The sequence below is a fragment of the Urocampus carinirostris genome, chromosome 3 (genome assembly GCF_059441175.1).
Source record: "Urocampus carinirostris isolate Australia breed hairy pipefish chromosome 3, RoL_Ucar_1.0, whole genome shotgun sequence".
NCBI classification, from domain to species: domain Eukaryota; kingdom Metazoa; phylum Chordata; class Actinopteri; order Syngnathiformes; family Syngnathidae; genus Urocampus; species Urocampus carinirostris.
This window is the reverse complement of record NC_142351.1, coordinates 30522607-30542167: the sequence shown is the minus strand read 5'-3', so window position 1 is coordinate 30542167 and position 19561 is coordinate 30522607. Positions and strand designations below refer to the sequence as shown.

At 41.7% G+C, this 19561-nt stretch overlaps 1 protein-coding gene across 2 annotated transcripts in view; it reads left to right on the top strand.

Annotated features, from left to right (window-relative positions):
• Nucleotides 1-3110: 3110 nt before the first annotated feature.
• Nucleotides 3111-19561, top strand: part of LOC148369396 (kalirin-like) — a 52084-nt gene continuing 35633 nt past the window's right edge. Inside the window, exons 1-26 of one of the 2 annotated variants that reach the window (XM_088331394.1) lie at nucleotides 3111-3572; nucleotides 5893-5967; nucleotides 6029-6143; nucleotides 6225-6417; nucleotides 7075-7298; nucleotides 7405-7723; nucleotides 7799-7921; nucleotides 7998-8189; nucleotides 9152-9283; nucleotides 9358-9492; nucleotides 9564-9656; nucleotides 9733-9855; nucleotides 9945-10061; nucleotides 10150-10224; nucleotides 10288-10410; nucleotides 10537-10589; nucleotides 10794-10941; nucleotides 11016-11185; nucleotides 11262-11359; nucleotides 12938-13101; nucleotides 13187-13306; nucleotides 13382-13461; nucleotides 16768-16906; nucleotides 18505-18639; nucleotides 18821-18974; nucleotides 19072-19187. In XM_088331394.1, the coding sequence (XP_088187520.1) occupies nucleotides 3518-3572; nucleotides 5893-5967; nucleotides 6029-6143; nucleotides 6225-6417; nucleotides 7075-7298; nucleotides 7405-7723; nucleotides 7799-7921; nucleotides 7998-8189; nucleotides 9152-9283; nucleotides 9358-9492; nucleotides 9564-9656; nucleotides 9733-9855; nucleotides 9945-10061; nucleotides 10150-10224; nucleotides 10288-10410; nucleotides 10537-10589; nucleotides 10794-10941; nucleotides 11016-11185; nucleotides 11262-11359; nucleotides 12938-13101; nucleotides 13187-13306; nucleotides 13382-13461; nucleotides 16768-16906; nucleotides 18505-18639; nucleotides 18821-18974; nucleotides 19072-19187 (3471 nt within the window). In that variant the 5' untranslated portion in view covers nucleotides 3111-3517. The remainder of the gene's footprint in view (nucleotides 3573-5892; nucleotides 5968-6028; nucleotides 6144-6224; nucleotides 6418-7074; nucleotides 7299-7404; nucleotides 7724-7798; nucleotides 7922-7997; nucleotides 8190-9151; nucleotides 9284-9357; nucleotides 9493-9563; nucleotides 9657-9732; nucleotides 9856-9944; nucleotides 10062-10149; nucleotides 10225-10287; nucleotides 10411-10536; nucleotides 10590-10793; nucleotides 10942-11015; nucleotides 11186-11261; nucleotides 11360-12937; nucleotides 13102-13186; nucleotides 13307-13381; nucleotides 13462-16767; nucleotides 16907-18504; nucleotides 18640-18820; nucleotides 18975-19071; nucleotides 19188-19561) is intronic. The other variant, XM_088331393.1, reaches the window with a different exon arrangement.

Genomic DNA, 19561 nt, shown 5'->3' with positions numbered 1-19561 from the left:
GGTTTTACAATATTCAGAATGTCCTGGTTTTATTGAAAGCAATATGTGTTTTTTCACTTTAACATTGAGTGGAAAATGATTTCTTAAAAACAGTACTTTAAACAGTTTGCTCTTTTCAAATCTATTATCAGGTTTACTTGTCTTAATTGAAAGCAATGTTTTTCTGATAGGCATGTTTCCAACCAACTAACCAACCAACCGTTTTTTGGTAGTGTACTTATTTCCCACTTTCAACAAAGACTGATTAAAGTAGGGTTAAATAGTAGGTACGTAGGGTTAAATAGACCCAGTCAACCACTAAAAAAACTTTTGACAATAATATCACAAGGACATAGCACTGGTGAGCTATTTTCAGAACAAGTCCACAGGCACCTCAGCTGCCCTATGGGGAAACCCTGGTGCCCAAATGCATTTAAATACGGTCTTTGACTTGGCCACTTTTTTTTTGAGACATTCAGAGGTGGACCTGCTGGTGTGTTTCGGATCGTTGTCCTGGTGCATGATCCAAGAGCGGTTGAGTTTGAGGGCGCGAACTGATGGCTGGACGTTCTCCTTCTGTATCTTCTGGTAAACACCAGGGGTTTTCACCTGGGAAGTCTTCCATGGGCTACATTTTTGGCCAGTATCTTTCTTATAGTAGAGTCATGAACACTGACCTTAACTGGGCTGATTTTCTGCCACAGGACCAGGACAACTTGCTGTGGTTGACGGAATAATGAATTCTGGTGTTTACTAGAAGATCCTGAAGCAGAACGTCCGGCCATCAGTTTGTGCCCTCAAACTAAACCGCTCTCGGAACAGGCAGAAGGACAACGATCTGAAACGCACCAGCAAGTCCACCTCTGAATGGTTAAATAAAACCAAAATGAAGGTTTTAGAGTGGCTAAGTCAAAGTCCGGTTTTGAATCCAATTGAGATGCTGTGGTCTAGAAAACCCTCCAATATGGCAGATTTTAAACAATTTTGCAAAGAAGAGTGGGCCAAACTTCCTCCACAGTGTTGTGAAAGACTCATTACCAACTATTGTACATGTTTTATTTCTGTTTGACATGAATCATGAACCCGGTGTCAGGAATATATTTTTAAACATTTTCAATGGACGGTGTGCCTCAAGATTTTTTAAAGGGTGATTGTGTATTATTCAGCACCTCCAATGGTAAAAACTTCATTTGTTAAAAAAAAAACCATTCATTTGAATAATAAGAAAACATATATGAACCATCATACAAACTTGCATTTAAAAAAAAAAAATCATAAGTTAAGAAATGTGTATTTATTTTACACAACATGAGGTTCACCTAGAGCAGGGGTGTCGAACTCATTTCAACTCGGGGGCCACACAATAGAACAAACATTCTGTCGGGGGCCGGACTAGTAGATTAAAGAGAAAGAAAAAGAGAGATGAAGAAATAAGAGAAAGAGGGAGGGGAAAGGAGAGAGGGCGGGACAAAGAAAGAAAAAGAGAGAGGGGGAGAGAGCGTGAGAAACAAAAGCTTAAAAGTCGTGGGAGTGGGGAAAAAGAAAGGGAGAGGAAGAAAGAAATCCAAAGAGAAATGGAACGACAGGAGAGAAAAGAGAAACGAAAGCGCAAAGGGTATGAAGAGAAAAAGACAAAAGAGAAAAAAGGAAGTTAGAGTGAAAGAGACAGAGAGAGAGACAAGAGAGAGAGAGAGAGAGAGAGAGAGAGAGAGAGAGAGAGAGAGAGAGAGAGGGAGAGTGAAAGAGACAGAGTGGGAGAAAAGGGGTGGAAAAGAAAGAGAGAGAGAAAGAGACAGAGAAAGAGAGAGAGAGAGAGAGAGAGCGAGAGAGAGAGAAAGAGACAGAGAGAGAGAGAGAGAGAGAGGGAGAGAGAGAGAGAGAAATAAATACTAGTACAGTGTCTTTGTGAGAGGCACCTGGCTTTGGCAACATCAAGTTGACATATTTCAACCTCTAGCTTGTTTTTCTCTTGCGCTTCTCTGGGTGTTGTCTCGCGGGCCGGATTCAATCCCTTAGCGGGCCTGATCTGGCCCCCGGGCCGCCTGTTTGACACCTGTGACCTAGAGGGACTTGACATGATTGTTTACCATCTTACTGCAACGGTACCCACATAAATCTTATGAAAGGCTGCCCAAAATATTAGAAGAAAAATAGTGCAGTCACTTAGAGTTACAAGAAAGACCTGGCCTAAAAAATCCAGCCGACTCTGAGGGAAAATGTTAAGGCTATATTTCATTTTGACAGTTTGAAAATTGGAGTATAAACCAAAGCAGCAATATGTCCTTAAGACGTGCGGCATGTTAAAAGGGAGGGAGAGGCAGGGGCAAGGATAATGGGTGGATGATAAGAAAAAAAGTTAGTGAGAGAGAAACCCAGCCCAACCCGAGCATAATGATGGACATTTTAGGCCCGACTCGAATTGGGCCCAAAACTTGGGCTTAAGATCTTACCTTTCATTTGAGTATCCAGGGTTTGTATTCTTCCTTGTGCTTTGTAGCACTCATTCTTGGTTGAAATAAACAATACAGCGATATATAGTGGTCAAATATTTCACGGTGTGCCTTAAAAATGAGGAAAGGTAAATGTACTATAATAAACTTCAATGTTAAAATGTACGTCAAGAACCTTGCGTTTATATTACCTAACTTGACCCTCACCTCGGGGAGCTGACACGATTTTCCGTCATCTTGATGCTACGAGTACCCAAAAATCTCAAAAAGGCTTGGCAAACTAACGATAAGTAAAATTGTGCTTTTTGGTCAAGTTGAGCCACCATAGTTTGTACGATATTCTTCCTTGCGCTTTCTATCACTAGTTTTCGGTTGCCCAGCCCAGCGCCATACAGTGTCGTATAGTCATCATATAATACAAACTGTCCCTTTAATGAAAAATGTATGCATTTGTTTAGAAAAGGTTGAAAAACATTAGATTAGTACATTACTTTGAAGATGGGATACAGCTTTAGTAATATAAAATGGAGAATAGTGCAGTGTGCACTGACAATTCAAGGCAGTAACGATGAAGGGTCGCGAGTGTGTAACCGCGCGCGCGTCCAGCAGCTGGCGCAGCCCTCGTGCACGGCGCGCCTCTGCACGCATGCGTGCTGCCTCCTCACGGCTACTGACCGAGTGAGGGTATCATCAAGAGAGAACGGAGGGTGGCAGGGGGCGAGATAACGGTTCTCGCTTAGGGTAACGCTAACGCTACCATTTACGATGAAGCCGGGGATGCAATGCTGTGCCGCGGCGTCGACGTAGAAAGCATCACAATCATCATCAGAAAGGTGGAGCAAGGAGCGAGGACTGCCGAGGCTGAATGTGGAGGATGCATCATTGCTGACCCAGTGATCGTTACCGGGAGGAGGGGAACGCATCCGTCCCTTACGGCGGACTATAATATTAGCTTGGTTCAGGAGCCCCTTCTGATGTGAGGCTGCGGGTATGGACGGGTAGGCGGGGGAGGAGGCGAGCATCGGAGCAGAACGGAGGAGAGCGCTCGGAGACGAGGAGGAGGAGGAGCAGGAGGAAGGAGGAGAAGGATGAATTCGGTGGATGGAGCAGGAGAAACGGGCCCGGACGGCCTGGCGACGGCAGGTAGGGCGTGTGAGCGTGCGCGCAAAACGCTTTATCGCCATGATGCCTTCACATACGCCCATTAATTTGGGTGGTGAGCGCGTGCGCGTGGCGTACGCTCAGAGCACCGTGCCGTAGATGAAACAGCCATATAAATGATCACATGCCCGTTTACGAGTTCTTTTTACTCCATGGCCAATCGGAATGCCGCTCGTTGATCGGCCACCACGTTTAAATTACCGTAATATGGCAACTTCATCCGACTTCGAAGCGAAATAATTAATTGATTTGGATCCCATTTTAAAAAAACTTTGTACAGTGATTAGTGAATAGATCTCTTTCAAGCCCATGTCATCACCGCATCAGCACATGATGCTGTGCATTGTTGACCCAAAACAGCAGGAGTAGCAGTGTTGGTTTGGATGGAGCCAGAAAGATTGTTGTGTTGAGATACATATTTAGAGTTGCAATTCACAAAAACAACATGCCTTATATGTGTACGGGTGCCCAAATCACAATGTCAAAGAACACATTTTTTTGCAATTCCAAGGGCAAAACAGGCTCTTTTAAGATCATTAGGAAACCTCACGTTTGCGGTTACCATTTCATATCAGTTATCGTGGCGATTTGGTTTAGATTTACCTGAATGCCGAATGCCTTAGTAGGATAAGTGTCGGGGAAATATTAAGTGTTGACAACCAAAGCCCACTATACAAAGTAAATGTTCTATGCTAGCGTTGTCTTGTAGATCTTTTATAATTATCACAACGTTTTATTTGATATGGTACTATCTTAGATCCACGATCTTTAGCTGTCAATCGTCTGATATAAACTGAAAATTCGCTGTTCTGCCTCAACAATGCGCACAGTTATTGGGGTTTTTAAGGGTTATTGTTCTATCTTTGTTATTCATTATCCATTATCCGTTATCGGTCAGTTCATAATACGCTACAAAGCCTAGGAGCCGGGACACTTACTCTCAGCCAAAAGGCCAAGCTAAGGTCCTAGCCCTAAAGCCTTGTTGCGATCTTTGCGAATGCACCGTTCCCGGAGGTACTGCAATACCGGGCCGATGCGTGGAGTGGACAGAGCAAGTTGGCTACATCACACTTGTTTACACTATTGTAAAGGGGTCTAAAGCAGTGGTCTCAAACTCAATTTACTACGGGGCCGCCAGGGCTAGGGTCTCGGTAAGGTTGGACAGGGAAGAAAACCTTTGATGAGAATGCTCCACTGTTCTCAAACATCTTTTTTAAATGCTATACAAAATAAGATTAAATAAATGAATAGTATAATAAAAATCAAAGATTAATATCAAAATAAATCAATCAGTGTACAAAATAATCCATAATTTGCGTGAGTTTTACTTACATGTGTATTATCTGACCACTAGATGTTGTTGTATTATGTTATGCAACCAAAAACAAATGCTAGAAATCACAATGAAGAATACAAACTACAGAGACTCAAATTAAGCCAACTGCAACATTTCTTATCTTTATATTTTGGCCAGCCTTTCGTCATATTTTTGATATTTTTAATTTTATCATCCTGCAGGTTGCGATTGGCCTATGGGCCGCTTGTTTGTGACCCCTGTTTATAGTATGGTTTTGGTCAAGTGATTTGGTCATCTGCTTTATAGTTTTGAGGCTGATGGGATTTCAATCCATGCTCTGGCCTTCATGTGCAGAGTTTGTATGTTTTCATGCGTGGGCTTCAGTTATTCCTCCCACCTTACAAAACACGCATGTTCACATGAGAAAAATCAGGCTGAGGTATGCAATTTATAGTGATTTTTTGATCGTCTTTGTGTTTTGCAAATGGTGGTTTACAAGTGCGGTGTCGACCCGGCTTCTGCCCTATACAGTGAATCCTAATAGGCTCCAGCTCACTCAATGACCCTAATGAGGATAAATGGTATGGAAAATGATTAGATGACTTTTCAAGCAGCCCAAGTCAGAGTGACATCTTCATGATGATTGTTGTGTAATCAGGTTAATGAATCCTGACAGTTAGAGCAACTTTCTCTGAAGCCCTCCCCAACATATGAGTTATTTTGGGCTCATCACTGAGTCAGTGTGCATATGTGTGTGTACATTCGTGCAACCTTTACTGATTTTTTGTCTTCTACTCAAACAGACAACTGATTGATCACTCAGGATGCTAATTGAGTGTGTTGATGGTTGCTAATCAAAGACGTGACCGCAAACCTCGTTCATTATGAGTCACTTAGCTAAACTCCTACATGTACAAACAATCCTAAACCTAACTGCTCTAATATCAGTCATGGAGCCTTTCATAGTATTGGCAGGACAACTTACAATGTGTTTTGGATTTCCAGGGTCCACTAAAGCAGATTGCGTTCGGGCAGGGGACGTCCTGACAGTTCTCAGAGAGAAAGTGGCATTTGTGTCAGGTAATGCAAGAGCAAAACAACATTTTGGTTCTGTCGGGTTTTCATCCGGTTGTATGTTCAGGTGGACGTGACAAACGAGGGGGACCAATCCTTACGTTCCCAGCCAGGACCAACCATGAGCGAATAAAACAAGAAGATTTGAGCCGACTGGTTACGTACTTGTCTACTATACCAAGGTGTGGTATTTTTTTCATTACATCAAGTTGCACTTCTGTCCTATAATGTTGACCCTTTCGCTCCCTCTCTTTCTGTCTCAGTGAGGACGTGCGCGCGCGAGGGTTCACTGTAGTCGTGGACATGCGAGGTAGCAAGTGGGACAGCGTAAAGCCGGTGTTACGGACTTTGCAGGAGTCTTTTTCCTCCGACATCCACACGGCATTGCTAATCAAGCCGGATACATTCTGGCAAAAACACAAAACCAACCTGGGCAGTGCCAAACTCAGCTTTGAGGTACAATAAGGGGTTGTTTTTAAACATGACTATTTCAAGAACACTACTTCATATTTTATTCCTGACGATTAAGCACGGGTCGTTTTGCTATTCTTACGTTATGTTAAACCTAAGCAAAAATACCACTGACGACATTTAATGATGATATTGATATTATAAGTTTGGTTAGTTATTATTATTAAATGACCACCACACAAACAAAGCCCAAATTTGCTGAATTCAATTAAATTGACATTTTTGGTATAAATGTATTATTTTTATTTGGATAACCCCAACAAAAAGGGTTTAAAAAGAAAAACAAAGAAGATCAACAGCACAAAAACAAAAAGAAGCACATACTTATAAAAATACACTTTTTTAGCAAATTGTCATGTGTCTCATTTCATCCACCCCAAGTCCCCATTTTTTTCTGCAAAGCATTTGGCTTCTAAGAGGCCGCTGACCTGCTAGTTACTTGACTCTGCGGATGAGCAAGTCATGCAAACAGTTTTTAATTTGCCCGCGATGAAAAAAAAGCGAATTCATTATTGGTGGCATACTTTATTAGAGGTAATTGAAAAGTTGTCTTTTAAACACGATGGTAAATTGTTAAACTGGCTATCGACCAATTCCTTCTGACCACCAAAGATTCTTATAGATGCACAATTTTGTCTTCAGACCAGTCTAGTGTCCGTAGAAGGTCTGTCCCGGTTGGTTGACCCCTCTCAGCTGACAACTGACCTTGGTGGCTCGTTGGAGTACGATCATGTAGAGTGGACCGAGTTGCGTCTGGGCATAGAGGATTTTTCAGCGGCAGCTTCGCAATTGTTGAAACAATTGGATCAGCTGGAAGTTGGGCTGAGCAGCTTACCAGAACCGCATGATGTGGATGAATCCCGCAAGTGAGAATCCCTTTTATTGATTAGGATAAGCTGCCTAAAGCTTTCCGTTGTGACCCTAAAGGTGGTTCTGTATCGATTGCTGATGGTAAGCATTTCACACCTCCAGAATCCTCGAGGAACACAGTCGCCTTCGAAACACGATTGCAACTGCGCCGGTTGACTCCCTGGATCGAGAGGGGAAGAGCTTGCTGCAGCGCATGCGACTGGGCCCCTCCCACGGGGACACCTCAAATGAGAGCTGTGGCGGGAGCCATGGCAGCTGGCTGTCCGGTGGGGCTGACTTTCAAAGTGTGGTGCCAAAAGTCACCTCTCTTCTTGACCGTCTTCAGGTGGCCCGCACTCACCTGCTCCAGAGCTGGAGCGACAAGAAGCTCCACCTGGACCAGGCGTTGCAGTTACACCTTTTCGAGCAGGACGCCACTAAGGTGATCAAGAACAGTCTTGGCCACCAGTGCTCCATAAATTGCTTCATCCAATAATGTCAAAAATTCCTCCCGTAGATGTCCGAATGGATCGCTCACAGTAAGGAGCTGTTTGTCCAGACTATAGTGGAGGTCGGTCAAAACCATCAGCACGCCGTTGACTTACAAACGCAACATCAGCTTTTCACATCTAATGTGATGGTAAGTACTGTGTGTGAAGGCACTAAATTGTATTGTTTAACTGTTTGCTTACATGACTTTTCATGTGTGTTCGTAGAACGGGAGTGTAAATGTAGACAGTGTGGTGACTGTTGCAGCCAGGCTTGCAGAAGCTGGTCACTTTGGGGCAGAGAGGATTGCCGCGGTGTCTTTGCAGCTACAGGAAGACTGGAAGTCACTGACTACAGCACTGGAAGAGCGCAGCAACACATTATCCATGGCAACCGGCTTTCACCAAGGGGCAGAGCAGGTGATTAGTCAATCGTCATTTATCGTGATGCTCTTCTGTTGTGCCAGATTGCGCAGTGTTCCCTCGCTACTTCATGGTTTAGTTTGTGTGAATTCCCTCGTGGGTTATCATACTTCACCAATTTGTTTCCTTTGTAAACACATTTCTGGTTAAAGTCAGCTTTTTTAAGATGAAGAAAAAAATTTTAGCGCTCAGGATTTATTCTACATTTTTCATGCTTAATTGTTTTTGATTGTATTGGGGGGTCTTGGAATGGCGTCAGCAGCAAAAAGTGACGTATAGTTTTTATATTGTACTGTATAGTACAATCATGGATACAAAGAAATATAAAAATAGTACTACAAGTACTTAATCTATAACTTATGTGAATGACAGTAAAATGTTGTAAGATAAATCCCTTTAAGGAAAAAAATGATATGCCTATCAGCGGCTTAACAGTTTTAGTACTGGTTATCATTGTTAACCATTAACATTTTAATGAAAATTTACATCGTTTGTTATTATTACATTAAGCAGATGTTCCTAAATCAAATCTACATAGTTACTTTTTGGTTTTAAAACACATTTTTCCCTACCGAAATAGTGCAAGCACAAATAACAGACTACAAGTAGAGGAACAATTACCTTCAGGGGTGCCTATACTTCTTTTCTTTTTGAAAGCTGCATACTTAACAGATCATCGGATGTTGTAAGGGCTACGTTTATAGACTTTCACCAAGTACGTCAAACTCAAAATCATTCACGTGACTTTATTCACATTATTTAAATATTTAATGGTTAACTTTGCATATTTAAAAAAGTTGTACACTGTGTTCCAAAAATGTGTTCTAGTAGCAAATATTTTCAGTATTTTTTGTAGGCTGCTTAAAAATGGATAGTGGGCCACAAATTGCTCCTGAGCGGTAGGTTGGACGATCCTCATAACGTCCCCATCCTTTAGTTTTACCTGGTTGTGTTAACAGTTCCTTGACAAAGCAGAAGTCTGGCTTCAAGCTTATGCTGAGGCATCGCTGCCTTTGGCAACGACTGAGCTGGACGAAGCTGTGAAAAAACACCAAGAGCTAAATGAAGAGATATCTGCCTCCTACACCCAGGTGAATGTCTTTGCAGCTGTGTGTCGATCTGCACATGAGTTTGATACTCTTTTCCCTCACCTGCATGTTTGCAGGTCAGCGAGAGCGGGAAAGCTTTGCTGGAAGTCCTAAACCGGAGCTCGATGACTGATAGCAGCGACATGTCATCGAAACCAGACTTCACTGCCACTACGCATGGCATTATGGGAGTACTGCATCAAGTCATGCAGGTAGACCCAACTTTGTATCTCAATGTTACTGAGGGTAAAGACAGGCATAGATAAACACAACTCCGCTGCAGGCTAATCATGAACTGGAGAACGCATGGCAACATCGTAAGCTCCGCCTCCACCAACGTCTTCAACTCTGTGTGTTTCAACAAGATGTCAGACAGGTTCAATGCACACATCTACTAAAATAATGGGACCTGCCTCTTCCCAGCTGCTTTATTCTTATAAAGTTTTCTTTAGGTGCTGGATTGGGTGGAGCAGCACGGAGAGGTTTTCCTTAACAAACACAGTGGTGTTGGGAAGTCTCTGCATCGAGCACGAGCTCTCCAGAAACGTCACAATGATTTCCAACAAGTGGCCCAGGTTGAGTATGGCTTTCACTAGTCTCACATTTCCCTTTACAAATATGTAGCACATTTACTGTGCACATTTGTTTTATGTGAATGTGTTAGAACACTTACACCAACGCAGAGAAACTTCTGGGAGTAGCTGACCAACTGGCCCAGTCCGGCGAGTGTGAGGAAGAAGAGATCTACCAAGCTTCCCGTGATTTGGAGCTCCGCATGCAGGTGACCAAACTGGACATCAGAATTTAGCAGATCTTTTGGGTATCTTCCCCCAAAAAATGCAATTAGTGTGTGTGTGTTGTTCCCACAGGCATTTATTCAGAAAGTTGAACAAAGGAAGATGCTCCTCGACTTGGCTGTTTCCTTCTACACACACACCAAAGAGGTAACGTCTGTAGTAAATGTTTCAAAATAGATCTCTAACAAAACACCCGACTCCCTCATACAGCTCTCATCGTGGATGGAAGGACTTCAGAAGCAGCTGTCAGCTGACTTGTGCATCGGTTCAGAATCAGTGGAAGCGCTGCAGACGCTCATGAACCAGCAACAACAGCAGCAGGCCAACACACAGGTACTTTCTTGAAACTAAGCTCTGACCTTTACACTAACCCCCTCACAAAGGCCTGACATCTTTTCCACCTCTTACCCTGACTTCTAACCCTCACATTAACCCCCACCTCTAACCCCCGCCCTGCAGGAAGCTGCGATGAGTGTCATCAGAGAAGGGGAAGACCTTATCCTGCAACTCAGGTAGAAAGCGTAGATGATTGAGTCACGTCCCATTCCCGCATGGTTTATCCGGGTTGGCGTGCCAACTTCCTTTCATATCCTAGCTTAGGTTCAATATAGTGTCAGTGTGTTTGTTCAGTACTTGGGTGCATTTGTTTTCAGCTAAGTCTGAAGATGAATCCTGGAGGTGAATTGCAAAGTAAATGTAGTGTGCATTTGTTTTAGGCCTCAGGGCAGCTCAGTGGCTCATGTGGAGTCAGTACTGCAACAGCTCGAAGAGTTCCACGTTCAGCTCGAGGAGGTTTTCCATCAGAGGAAGATTCGTTTAGATGTTTACCTGCAATTGCGTATCCTGCAACAGTGCATACTGGAGGTGCTTTCTGACACATTCCAAAATGACTTTCAAACCTTTCAGTTGTGGTTCAACGTGTATGCACTGTTCTCTAGGTAACTGGGGAGATGGATGCCTGGAAACAGGAGCTCCAAAAACAATCCCAGGATCTTTCTGCTGAAAAGCGGCTAGGTGAAACGAACCAAGACAAGCAAGCACTGGGACCGTCGCGGCTAGCCGAGGCAAACCCGGAAGTACTCACGTTAGCACAGCAACGCATTCACAGGTGGACACTTTTTTTGAAGGGAATATGTTTGCACAAGACTGAATTTCCATACTTTGAATCATTGATTAAATGACAGGCACATGGAACGGAGGCTTGCTGTGAACAACATGACCTATGAGGTGGTCCAGCAAGGTCATGACCTCCAGCAATACATCACCGAGGTGCAGTCAACAGGTGAGTTGCTCGACTGCAAACCAAATTTTAAAAAAACAGACCAAAATGTCACATGACTGATGACGAACTGCTGAGCTAAAATTCTGACGAAGACATGGTTAATCTTATCTATCCCGGCTGACGTTCAAAGAAACTGTGCGGGTCAGATGTATCGACATTTCGTTCTGTATACACGTGTACACGAATGACAATAAAGTAAATCTGAATCTGAATCTGAATCTGATTCTTGAATTGGATTGGTTTGAAAGTACAGGCTTAGCGGTTTGTGTTAGCTTGAAAAAAAAAGAAGAATGAGGATATTTTTTTCTATTTTTTCTTGTTTCCTCACACATTCCAAAAACATGAATAACAGGTCAATTTCCATGTCCAAACTGTCCCTTATGTATGAATACCTGTTTAGTGATGGATTTTCACTGTGTGGCAATCGCTTGGCAACCATTCCAGTGTATCCTGCCCACTGCCCAAAGTCATCAGCGATAGGCTCCTGTACCCCCTGCGACCCCTGTTAGGATAAGTGGTCAGACAAATAACAGTTGAAGTAATACTCAAAATAAATACAGTAACTGGAACTGAGTAGCTGGACTTTGAAAAAGCATCTTTGGTACTAAATAAGTTAATAGTGAGAATATATTTGGATTATAAAATTAATACTATTGTTGGATTAAGGTTACAAAACCAGTCCGGGCAGATCATTTGGTCCTGATGCCCTAATCAAACTGTACATTTCACTTGGTAATAAAACTGGAAATCTTCATCCCAAATACAGTATGATATCAAGGCAGCAGATGTGGATAACCTTTTCATAATCAGAAAGGTGAGGTTGCATAAACACAAATACCTCTAGGGTCGATTTATGTCTGGTGCTGGGACTATCCCCCACAGCTGGAAATAATCCAATAGTCCCCTGGTGGAACTTTAAGAGGAGGCTGGGGACAGAAAGTCTGGGAATCCCTGCCTCATTTGCAGCAGCTGCCATCTGGATCCAACTACATAGAACGACATGTATGCATCGTATCTGTGTATTAATTTGGTTTTAGGTTTGCTTGTTACTTTTTTATCTTTCCTGTAGCCGTTTCTTAAAACTGGAGACTTCACCTGTGAGTTTGACTTGACAATGACAGAGATTAGTTACTGAGGAATGGGGCTGCGAAGCACCTGTATACATTTTCTATTTGGAGCTTGAAACATCCATTCGATACCATTACCAGTGCGATTTTGGAAAATGACTGTAAAAAGAAAGATTTGATAGAGTAGAACATGATGCAGTAATACAGAGTGGCTGATGTAAGTTGGACTGCTTCTGTAGCATACAGATGATTTATTTATTTATTTATTTATTTGGGGGGGGGGATAGAATGGGGGAGGGAGAAAGGGGGATGGTATCCATGGAAACTGCTCTCAGCTGGTCCCCATGGAAACCAGATCATTGACTTTGCTGGAGATACAAGCGCACACATAGACACACAGTAAGCATTTGATTGGCAATTGCTCATTTTGTAGTAACGTACTTCATTTCATTGGCGTTGTCTATTTTCTGACGGGCATGTGCACGTGTCTGTGTTTCTCATCCATATTCAGGAATTGAGCTGTCAGAAGTGGAGGGCGATCTCTCCTCTCAGGTAGAGGAGCTGCAACGCCTAATGGTGGACAGACAGAAGGAACTGCAGCAAATAGCAGATCACACTCACACACACCTGGAGCAGAACCTGCAACTCAGACACCTGCAGAACCAGGTCAAACAGGTAACACGTACACAGACCTGCAGGTCGAATGAGTCAATTGTTCACATCTGCTTAAATGACATTTCCATCCACGTGTGTCGCTCAGGTGCTTAGTTGGATCACGGAGGGTGAGGTCATGCTATCGTCTTGCATGCTCAACTCCAGCTGTTTGTCTGAAGCTGAGCAGCTGCAGAGGGAGCACGAGCGCCTCCAGCAGGCGATTGAGGTTAGCACACGCACATGCACACAACTGAAAGCTGAACATCTAAATCGAAAAGCATTTAAATCGTGTTTTATCCAGGCTCTCCTACATGCTGATTCTCTGCAAAGGACCCACCAGGTCGCACTGGCTTTACAGCAGAGAGCAGAGCTGCTAGTCAGGTTAGCCCACAATCTTACTGCACGTGAAGTGCTGATTTACTTCAAAAAATGTTCTGGCCAGGTCAATCATAACATGATAATTAAAAATCTATCTTGTTTCTCATTTATTTGGGGGTTTTAAGGGTTATTGATCTATCTTCGTTATTCATTATCCATTATCCGTTATCGGTCAGTTCATAATACGCTACAAAGCCTAGGAGCCGGGACACTTACTCTCAGCCAAAAGGCCAAGCTAAGGTCCTAGCCCTAAAGCCTTGCTGCGATCATTGCGAATGCACCGTTCCCGGAGGTACTGCAATACCATTTATTTATCTATTTTCAATCATGTAGCAAAAAACATTACACTTCAAAATGAACAAATATCTTATTATATATACCGGAGCCATATCTCTCTAGTGGGAGGTGGCTAGAGTCTTTTCTGACTCTTTCTGGGAGATTGATACAGAGGAGGGGATTCCCAGCCCCCTCGCTCAACCCAACTGATGTGTTGGGAGTCATTAGGTGACCAAACCCCCCAATTCCAATCCCTAAGCAGGGAGGCAATGAGTACCAATGTTGTAAGTCTTAGGTATGACCCAGCCGAACCAGCAACCTCCCAGTCTTGGGGCTGGCGCCCTACCCCCAAGGGCACTGAGCTAACCTAAATAAGTAACTTGAAACAAAAAAAAGGATGACAGGTTGAGGCCAAAGATTTTTAATCAAGTGTGTGTCAATAACATTCTTGAGATGTTTTAGGGTAAAGTAGATCCCAATCTCTTGGCATAGAAACCACAGTTTTGATCTGTAGATTGCTGCCACTTCTTTGTGTGACACAGACCATTTCACAACCAGGAACTAAACTTTCCAAATATTGATATTCACTATTAAGTTAGGCAATTTTATCGAAAATACCAATTGGGTTATATACCGTATTTCTCGCACTATAAGGCAAACCTGATTTTAAGGCACACCCCCAAAAATGACTCTTTTGTCATATTTTTCATACATAAATATGGAGTACCGTACTATTAGGCACATCTTAAGACTACAGTAAGAGCTACCGTGTAACAATTGGGCTCTTTATATACTTGGTATATCGCTAATAATTGCTAAAATAGCAAAATGTTTTTTTTTAAACGAATCGAAACAGGAATGCGGTGGTGAGGGTGCCGACACGTTACTACAACACCACCAGTGGTATGAATGAGAAATGAAAAGGCATGAGAGCTTATCTCCTCATCAGAGTATTTTTCCTCACAGCCAGAAACACTGATCAGTACATATATGGAAAAGTGAATGCACAGCATTTTGTAGAAAGACTTTCTTTTTTCTTTTTCTGTCTTTTGCAATGTTATTGACACAAACGTGAATAAGTGGGGCGACTGTTTAATCCAGGGGTTGGGAACCTTTTTGACCCCAAGAGACACACTAGCAAAACATTTTTTTTGAGAGAGACCCATACCTTACATTTTAAGCATATGTTTTGTAAGAATTTCAGCAAAACCGCCAAACCCGTTCCCCAGACAAAATCAAAATTTTCAGCGGGTTTTATTTCACTGTGTGACGTCAGAAGATTTGATCAAATTTATGAAATAATTATTATTCTAGAGCCTGTGTTCTATACCAACAAATATTGTTGTCATAAACCGGAACAAGATCAGGATCCAAATGTGTGACGTTTCTCACACAAGCCTTTTATTTTACGGGAAATGGGGAAGTCATGCATGTTAGGCAGCAGTCTGGCGAGGAATGACAAGGGAGCCAGGGGCCGACGAGATTGATACCAATTGCCCAAGCAGATACTGGACAGATGGGGTCAGTACCGGACAGGACGGGACAGACAGGTTTGATATCAAAACAGAAACAAAATTAAACTGGACAAACTAGACGGGAACGAAATGGAAATCGATATTAAACAGGACAAAATAAACGGGGACAATATCAGACAGGAAATATCAACAAGAAACAGGACCGAGTCAAAACCCACGTATTGCGGGGCAGAGGTTCGTTGACAGACTGACAAACGGTGAGTGAAAGCACTGAGCTTAAATAGAAGGAAAGCCAATTTGTCAACGAGCCGCAGCTGGCACCACATGGGCAGGGCCAATAGGGCCTGCATACCTCGTTAAACTTGTCTCTCTCCTGCAATTACTTAAATTCGTTGAGGCTCATTTTGACCTTCATTTTTTCATAACTATTGATTTGAAAACAAATGCAAGCAGGGTTTTAGTGTAAAAATTTCATACAATACTGCAAACGAGAATACTGACGTATTTAACTTTAGCGCAGACAGCGCTGGAAAGAGAGAAGTAAGTATGTGTGCCGATAGCTGCACCCACCCCTGCCGTTCACCCTATCAAATTGCTCTGTGTGCTTGACTGGTGTTTTGGGTTGTTTAAAGTTTTTCTGTGGGTCTTCCTTAAAAAGTATCTCAAAAGATAATATGAATTGTTTGATGAGCTTTCATATAAAGCCAACACGGGGTCTGTTAGTATGACACTGACTGTAAACTGTAGTTGAAACTGTGTCCTTCATATACTCGACCAAACCTCACACTTGCTGACATTACATCGTATATGCACGTACTAAACACAACATTCAGCCATTTAGATTTGGATCGCTAAAGGAAAGATATGCGGAATCGATTTTTTTATCTCCGAGCCATATGCATATACCTGGCTCGTGAACCACAGTTTTCTGACCCCTAGTTCAACTGATCAGAATGCACTAGGAAAATCATTGTAATGCCTTTTCGTATTTAATTTTTACCACTGCTGCTCTAGAGATAAAGTGTTCAAATCCTGTTGCAGTTAATGGATTGAGAATTGGGCCAGCAATGATAAGCGATTGATCAATAATTGTTCAAATACGGAAGTATACAGTAAAAAGACACAACTATATTGCACAACTATAATTAATGCATGCATTTCCAATCTTATCCACCGTATTTTGCAGTTTATAATGTACCCTGAGTTACAATGGACACTTTCCGATTTCTGGCCAATTTGAGGTTTCTTAGTAAGCCTTATAGTCTGGAAAATATATTTTTTCCATGTAAAATAGGTACAAAATGAGTGCATTGTTATCACTTTAAAAAATAGGCATAATTGAATAACTCCAGTGACTATTTAGACATTTACCCTACATATTTAATAGACTGAACTTTAAATATCAAATATCTAAAACTTCAACGTTCACTATAAACCCTCACATATTTGGTACTTACTGATTCTCTATTTATAGTTGCATGCTTCTATTCATGAATTGTGTGTTTTTCCTGGTTCCACTAGCATATATATATATATATATATTTTTTTTTTTTTTTAGGTCCGGCCATTATGATCCAGATGCCGTGAGGTCCTGTGCGCAAACGGTGGCCATGCATTGGCAGACTCTGATGCTGCGGATAGAGGATCGACTCAAACTTGTCAACGCGTCTGCTGCCTTCTATAGAACATCGCAACAGGTAAACAAAAGTTATCCTACTTTCAATATATCTTTAGTAGTAAGGACAGATCATGTTAATATTGTTCACGTGGACTCTTGAATTAGACTGATAGAGATCTGAAGGAGTTTAAAGGCAGAATGTGAACAAGTTAACATTAACAGTGATATTGCAATTAATGGTGTAAAACAAAATAGGACCGTTTATGGAGTCACTTAAAATAATTGTTTGATTTTTTTCTGGGTTCCCACAAAAAAGATTTGTCTTTTGCTCAACTAGAGTTCAAATTTTAAAAAGCACTCTTATCACTAACTTTTTTACATTAATATCGGTTAGAGAAGCAAATGTCAGTACTGTGTTTGTGAGAGCATTTAAGAAGCGAGTGAGTAAGTAAGCGTTTTCATTTCTGCACGTGTTATGTGTCAAACCATTTTAAATATGTAAAAGAGAAAATCTTGTTTTGTTGACAGATTATCTGCAGTTTAAGCATTATAGTTTCTTTATTTCACATGTATACTTAATTTTTTTAATTATTTGTGTTAATTTTCTCGTTTTCAAAATTTCTTTCTCTACTTTTGTTGGACGTTATGCAGTATGAGCCTATACGCATTGAGGGGGGAAAAACACAACAATAAAAACAAACTCTAAAAGTAGTTCAGGGTAGCCATAGTTTAGAAAAATAATAAACAAATGATTCAAATTATCTACCAGCAATCCAAGAAAAGGTTAATACTTCTTTCTTGCAGTCATTTATTATATTTTTTCGCAGAATTTGCCAAGTACAGATAGCAAACTGATTTCAAGATATTATCAGTTCTCGTAATGGTGGCCGATACCAGAACGGGCAGCTGTTTTTTGTCAGATTTGCATTCGGGAATTACAAATTTGATAAACATTATTACTAATTTTATTGAATGCGATGGTCTTTTTTGTCATTGAGAACCACACAGTGACCAGTGTTTGAAAAAAGATTAGACATGTGCAGTCCCTTCTCAAGGTTTCTTCATTTTCCTCATGTTGAGGTTTTTGAGTTTTGCCTTGCCCTCATGTAGGTTTTAGATCAGAGGAGGATGTAATAATAGTCTGTGGTTTGCAATAATCTGTGGTCAGTGCAGCCCTTTGAGACTCTTTGTGATTAAGGGCTATACAAATAAACATGACTTGACTTGTCTTGACAAAGCACTCTAGGATAAACTAGTCATAAAAAAAATGAGATAAAAAAATGTCAGGATAAATAATCCTTTTAAGACCGGGCGAACACATGTGTGTACGGCAATCAAAAACGAGCCTGGGTCCCAAGAGGCTAAAAGGCAAGAATATTTATGCGGGAGTGTATGTACTAGACCCACTGTTAATGAGCACTGCAAGGGAGAATTAATATTTTTAGTTTCATTGGTATTTATATCAAATTATAAGTCTTTTGGGGCATTTCATACGCACGTGGTATAAAAATCTAGTATCTATGACCATTCAGTTGAGTTAATACGTGCTTTTGTTTCGCTATTTTTTAGCTCGGGTTTTTGCGATGCATTAGTAAGTGTGAGCAACTGAGCGTTAATTCTGTTTGACGTCCCAAAGCAGGCCTCACACTGAACTGTGTGTTCAATTTGAAAATGTAGGTATGCGGTGTGCTGGAGAGTCTGGAACAGGAGTACCGTAGGGAGGAAGACTGGTGCGGAGGTGGAGACAGACAACCTGAGCATCTCTTGCCCCTTATCAACAAACACATGGAGCAGAAGGAGGCATTCCTCAAGGTGAGGTGTACCCCCAAGTTCCTTTCACTCTATTTCACAAAATATGTTGCACCAAATGGTTAATACTGTGCCATTTTAAAGAAGCTTTACCCTGGGCCCCAAAACGTTTTAGGACCGCATTGGAAAGTCCAATAATAATAAATGTTTTAGCTTTAATACATTCCTGTTTCCATGGAAACAGGCCTGCACACTTGCAAGACGGAACGCAGAAGTTTTCCTTAAGTACATCCACCGCAACAGCGTCACCATGGCCAACATCTCCGGCCACAATGTCGATGTTTCGGGGGTCGCTGAAGTGACTGGCCATTCACGCGTACCGGAACAACAGGTCAAAGGTAACGCGTAACCTCGCACAAATACACACTATGTAAATTTAACGTGTTAGAGAGCCCTAACACGCAAAAATGTGAATATTCCTGTGTGTATCTGCAGGTATCCTCAGTGAGTTGCTTCAAAGGGAAAATAGAGTTCTTCATTTTTGGACATTGAAAAAGCGCCGACTAGACCAGTGCCAGCAGTACATCATGTTCCAGAACCACACACAGCAGGTAGTTTAGATGATAATACAACTGTATTGCAAATACGAATCCTTATACTGTTTCGATTAATTCAAAAAAGAAGAGAAAAAAAAAAGGAATGAAACAATAATAACACAAATTGCTTTACTTTATGCTTGAAAATGATTACTTTTCCGGAACTGACCCCAAAGGCTCAGATACTAAAATATCTGTGTCTATAAATTTGACTTGTGCCTTCTCAATTTTTTACTTCTATCGGTATCCATAAAAACCCCAATGTGTAATAATTGACCATCTGTGTTGTCTGGCGTGGCGGCAGGATGCCGGACAAACATGACACCCATCTAAGTGGGGGATTCCACAGAGTACCGGATGAAAGTTATTTTTGTACCACTAGGAGGAAC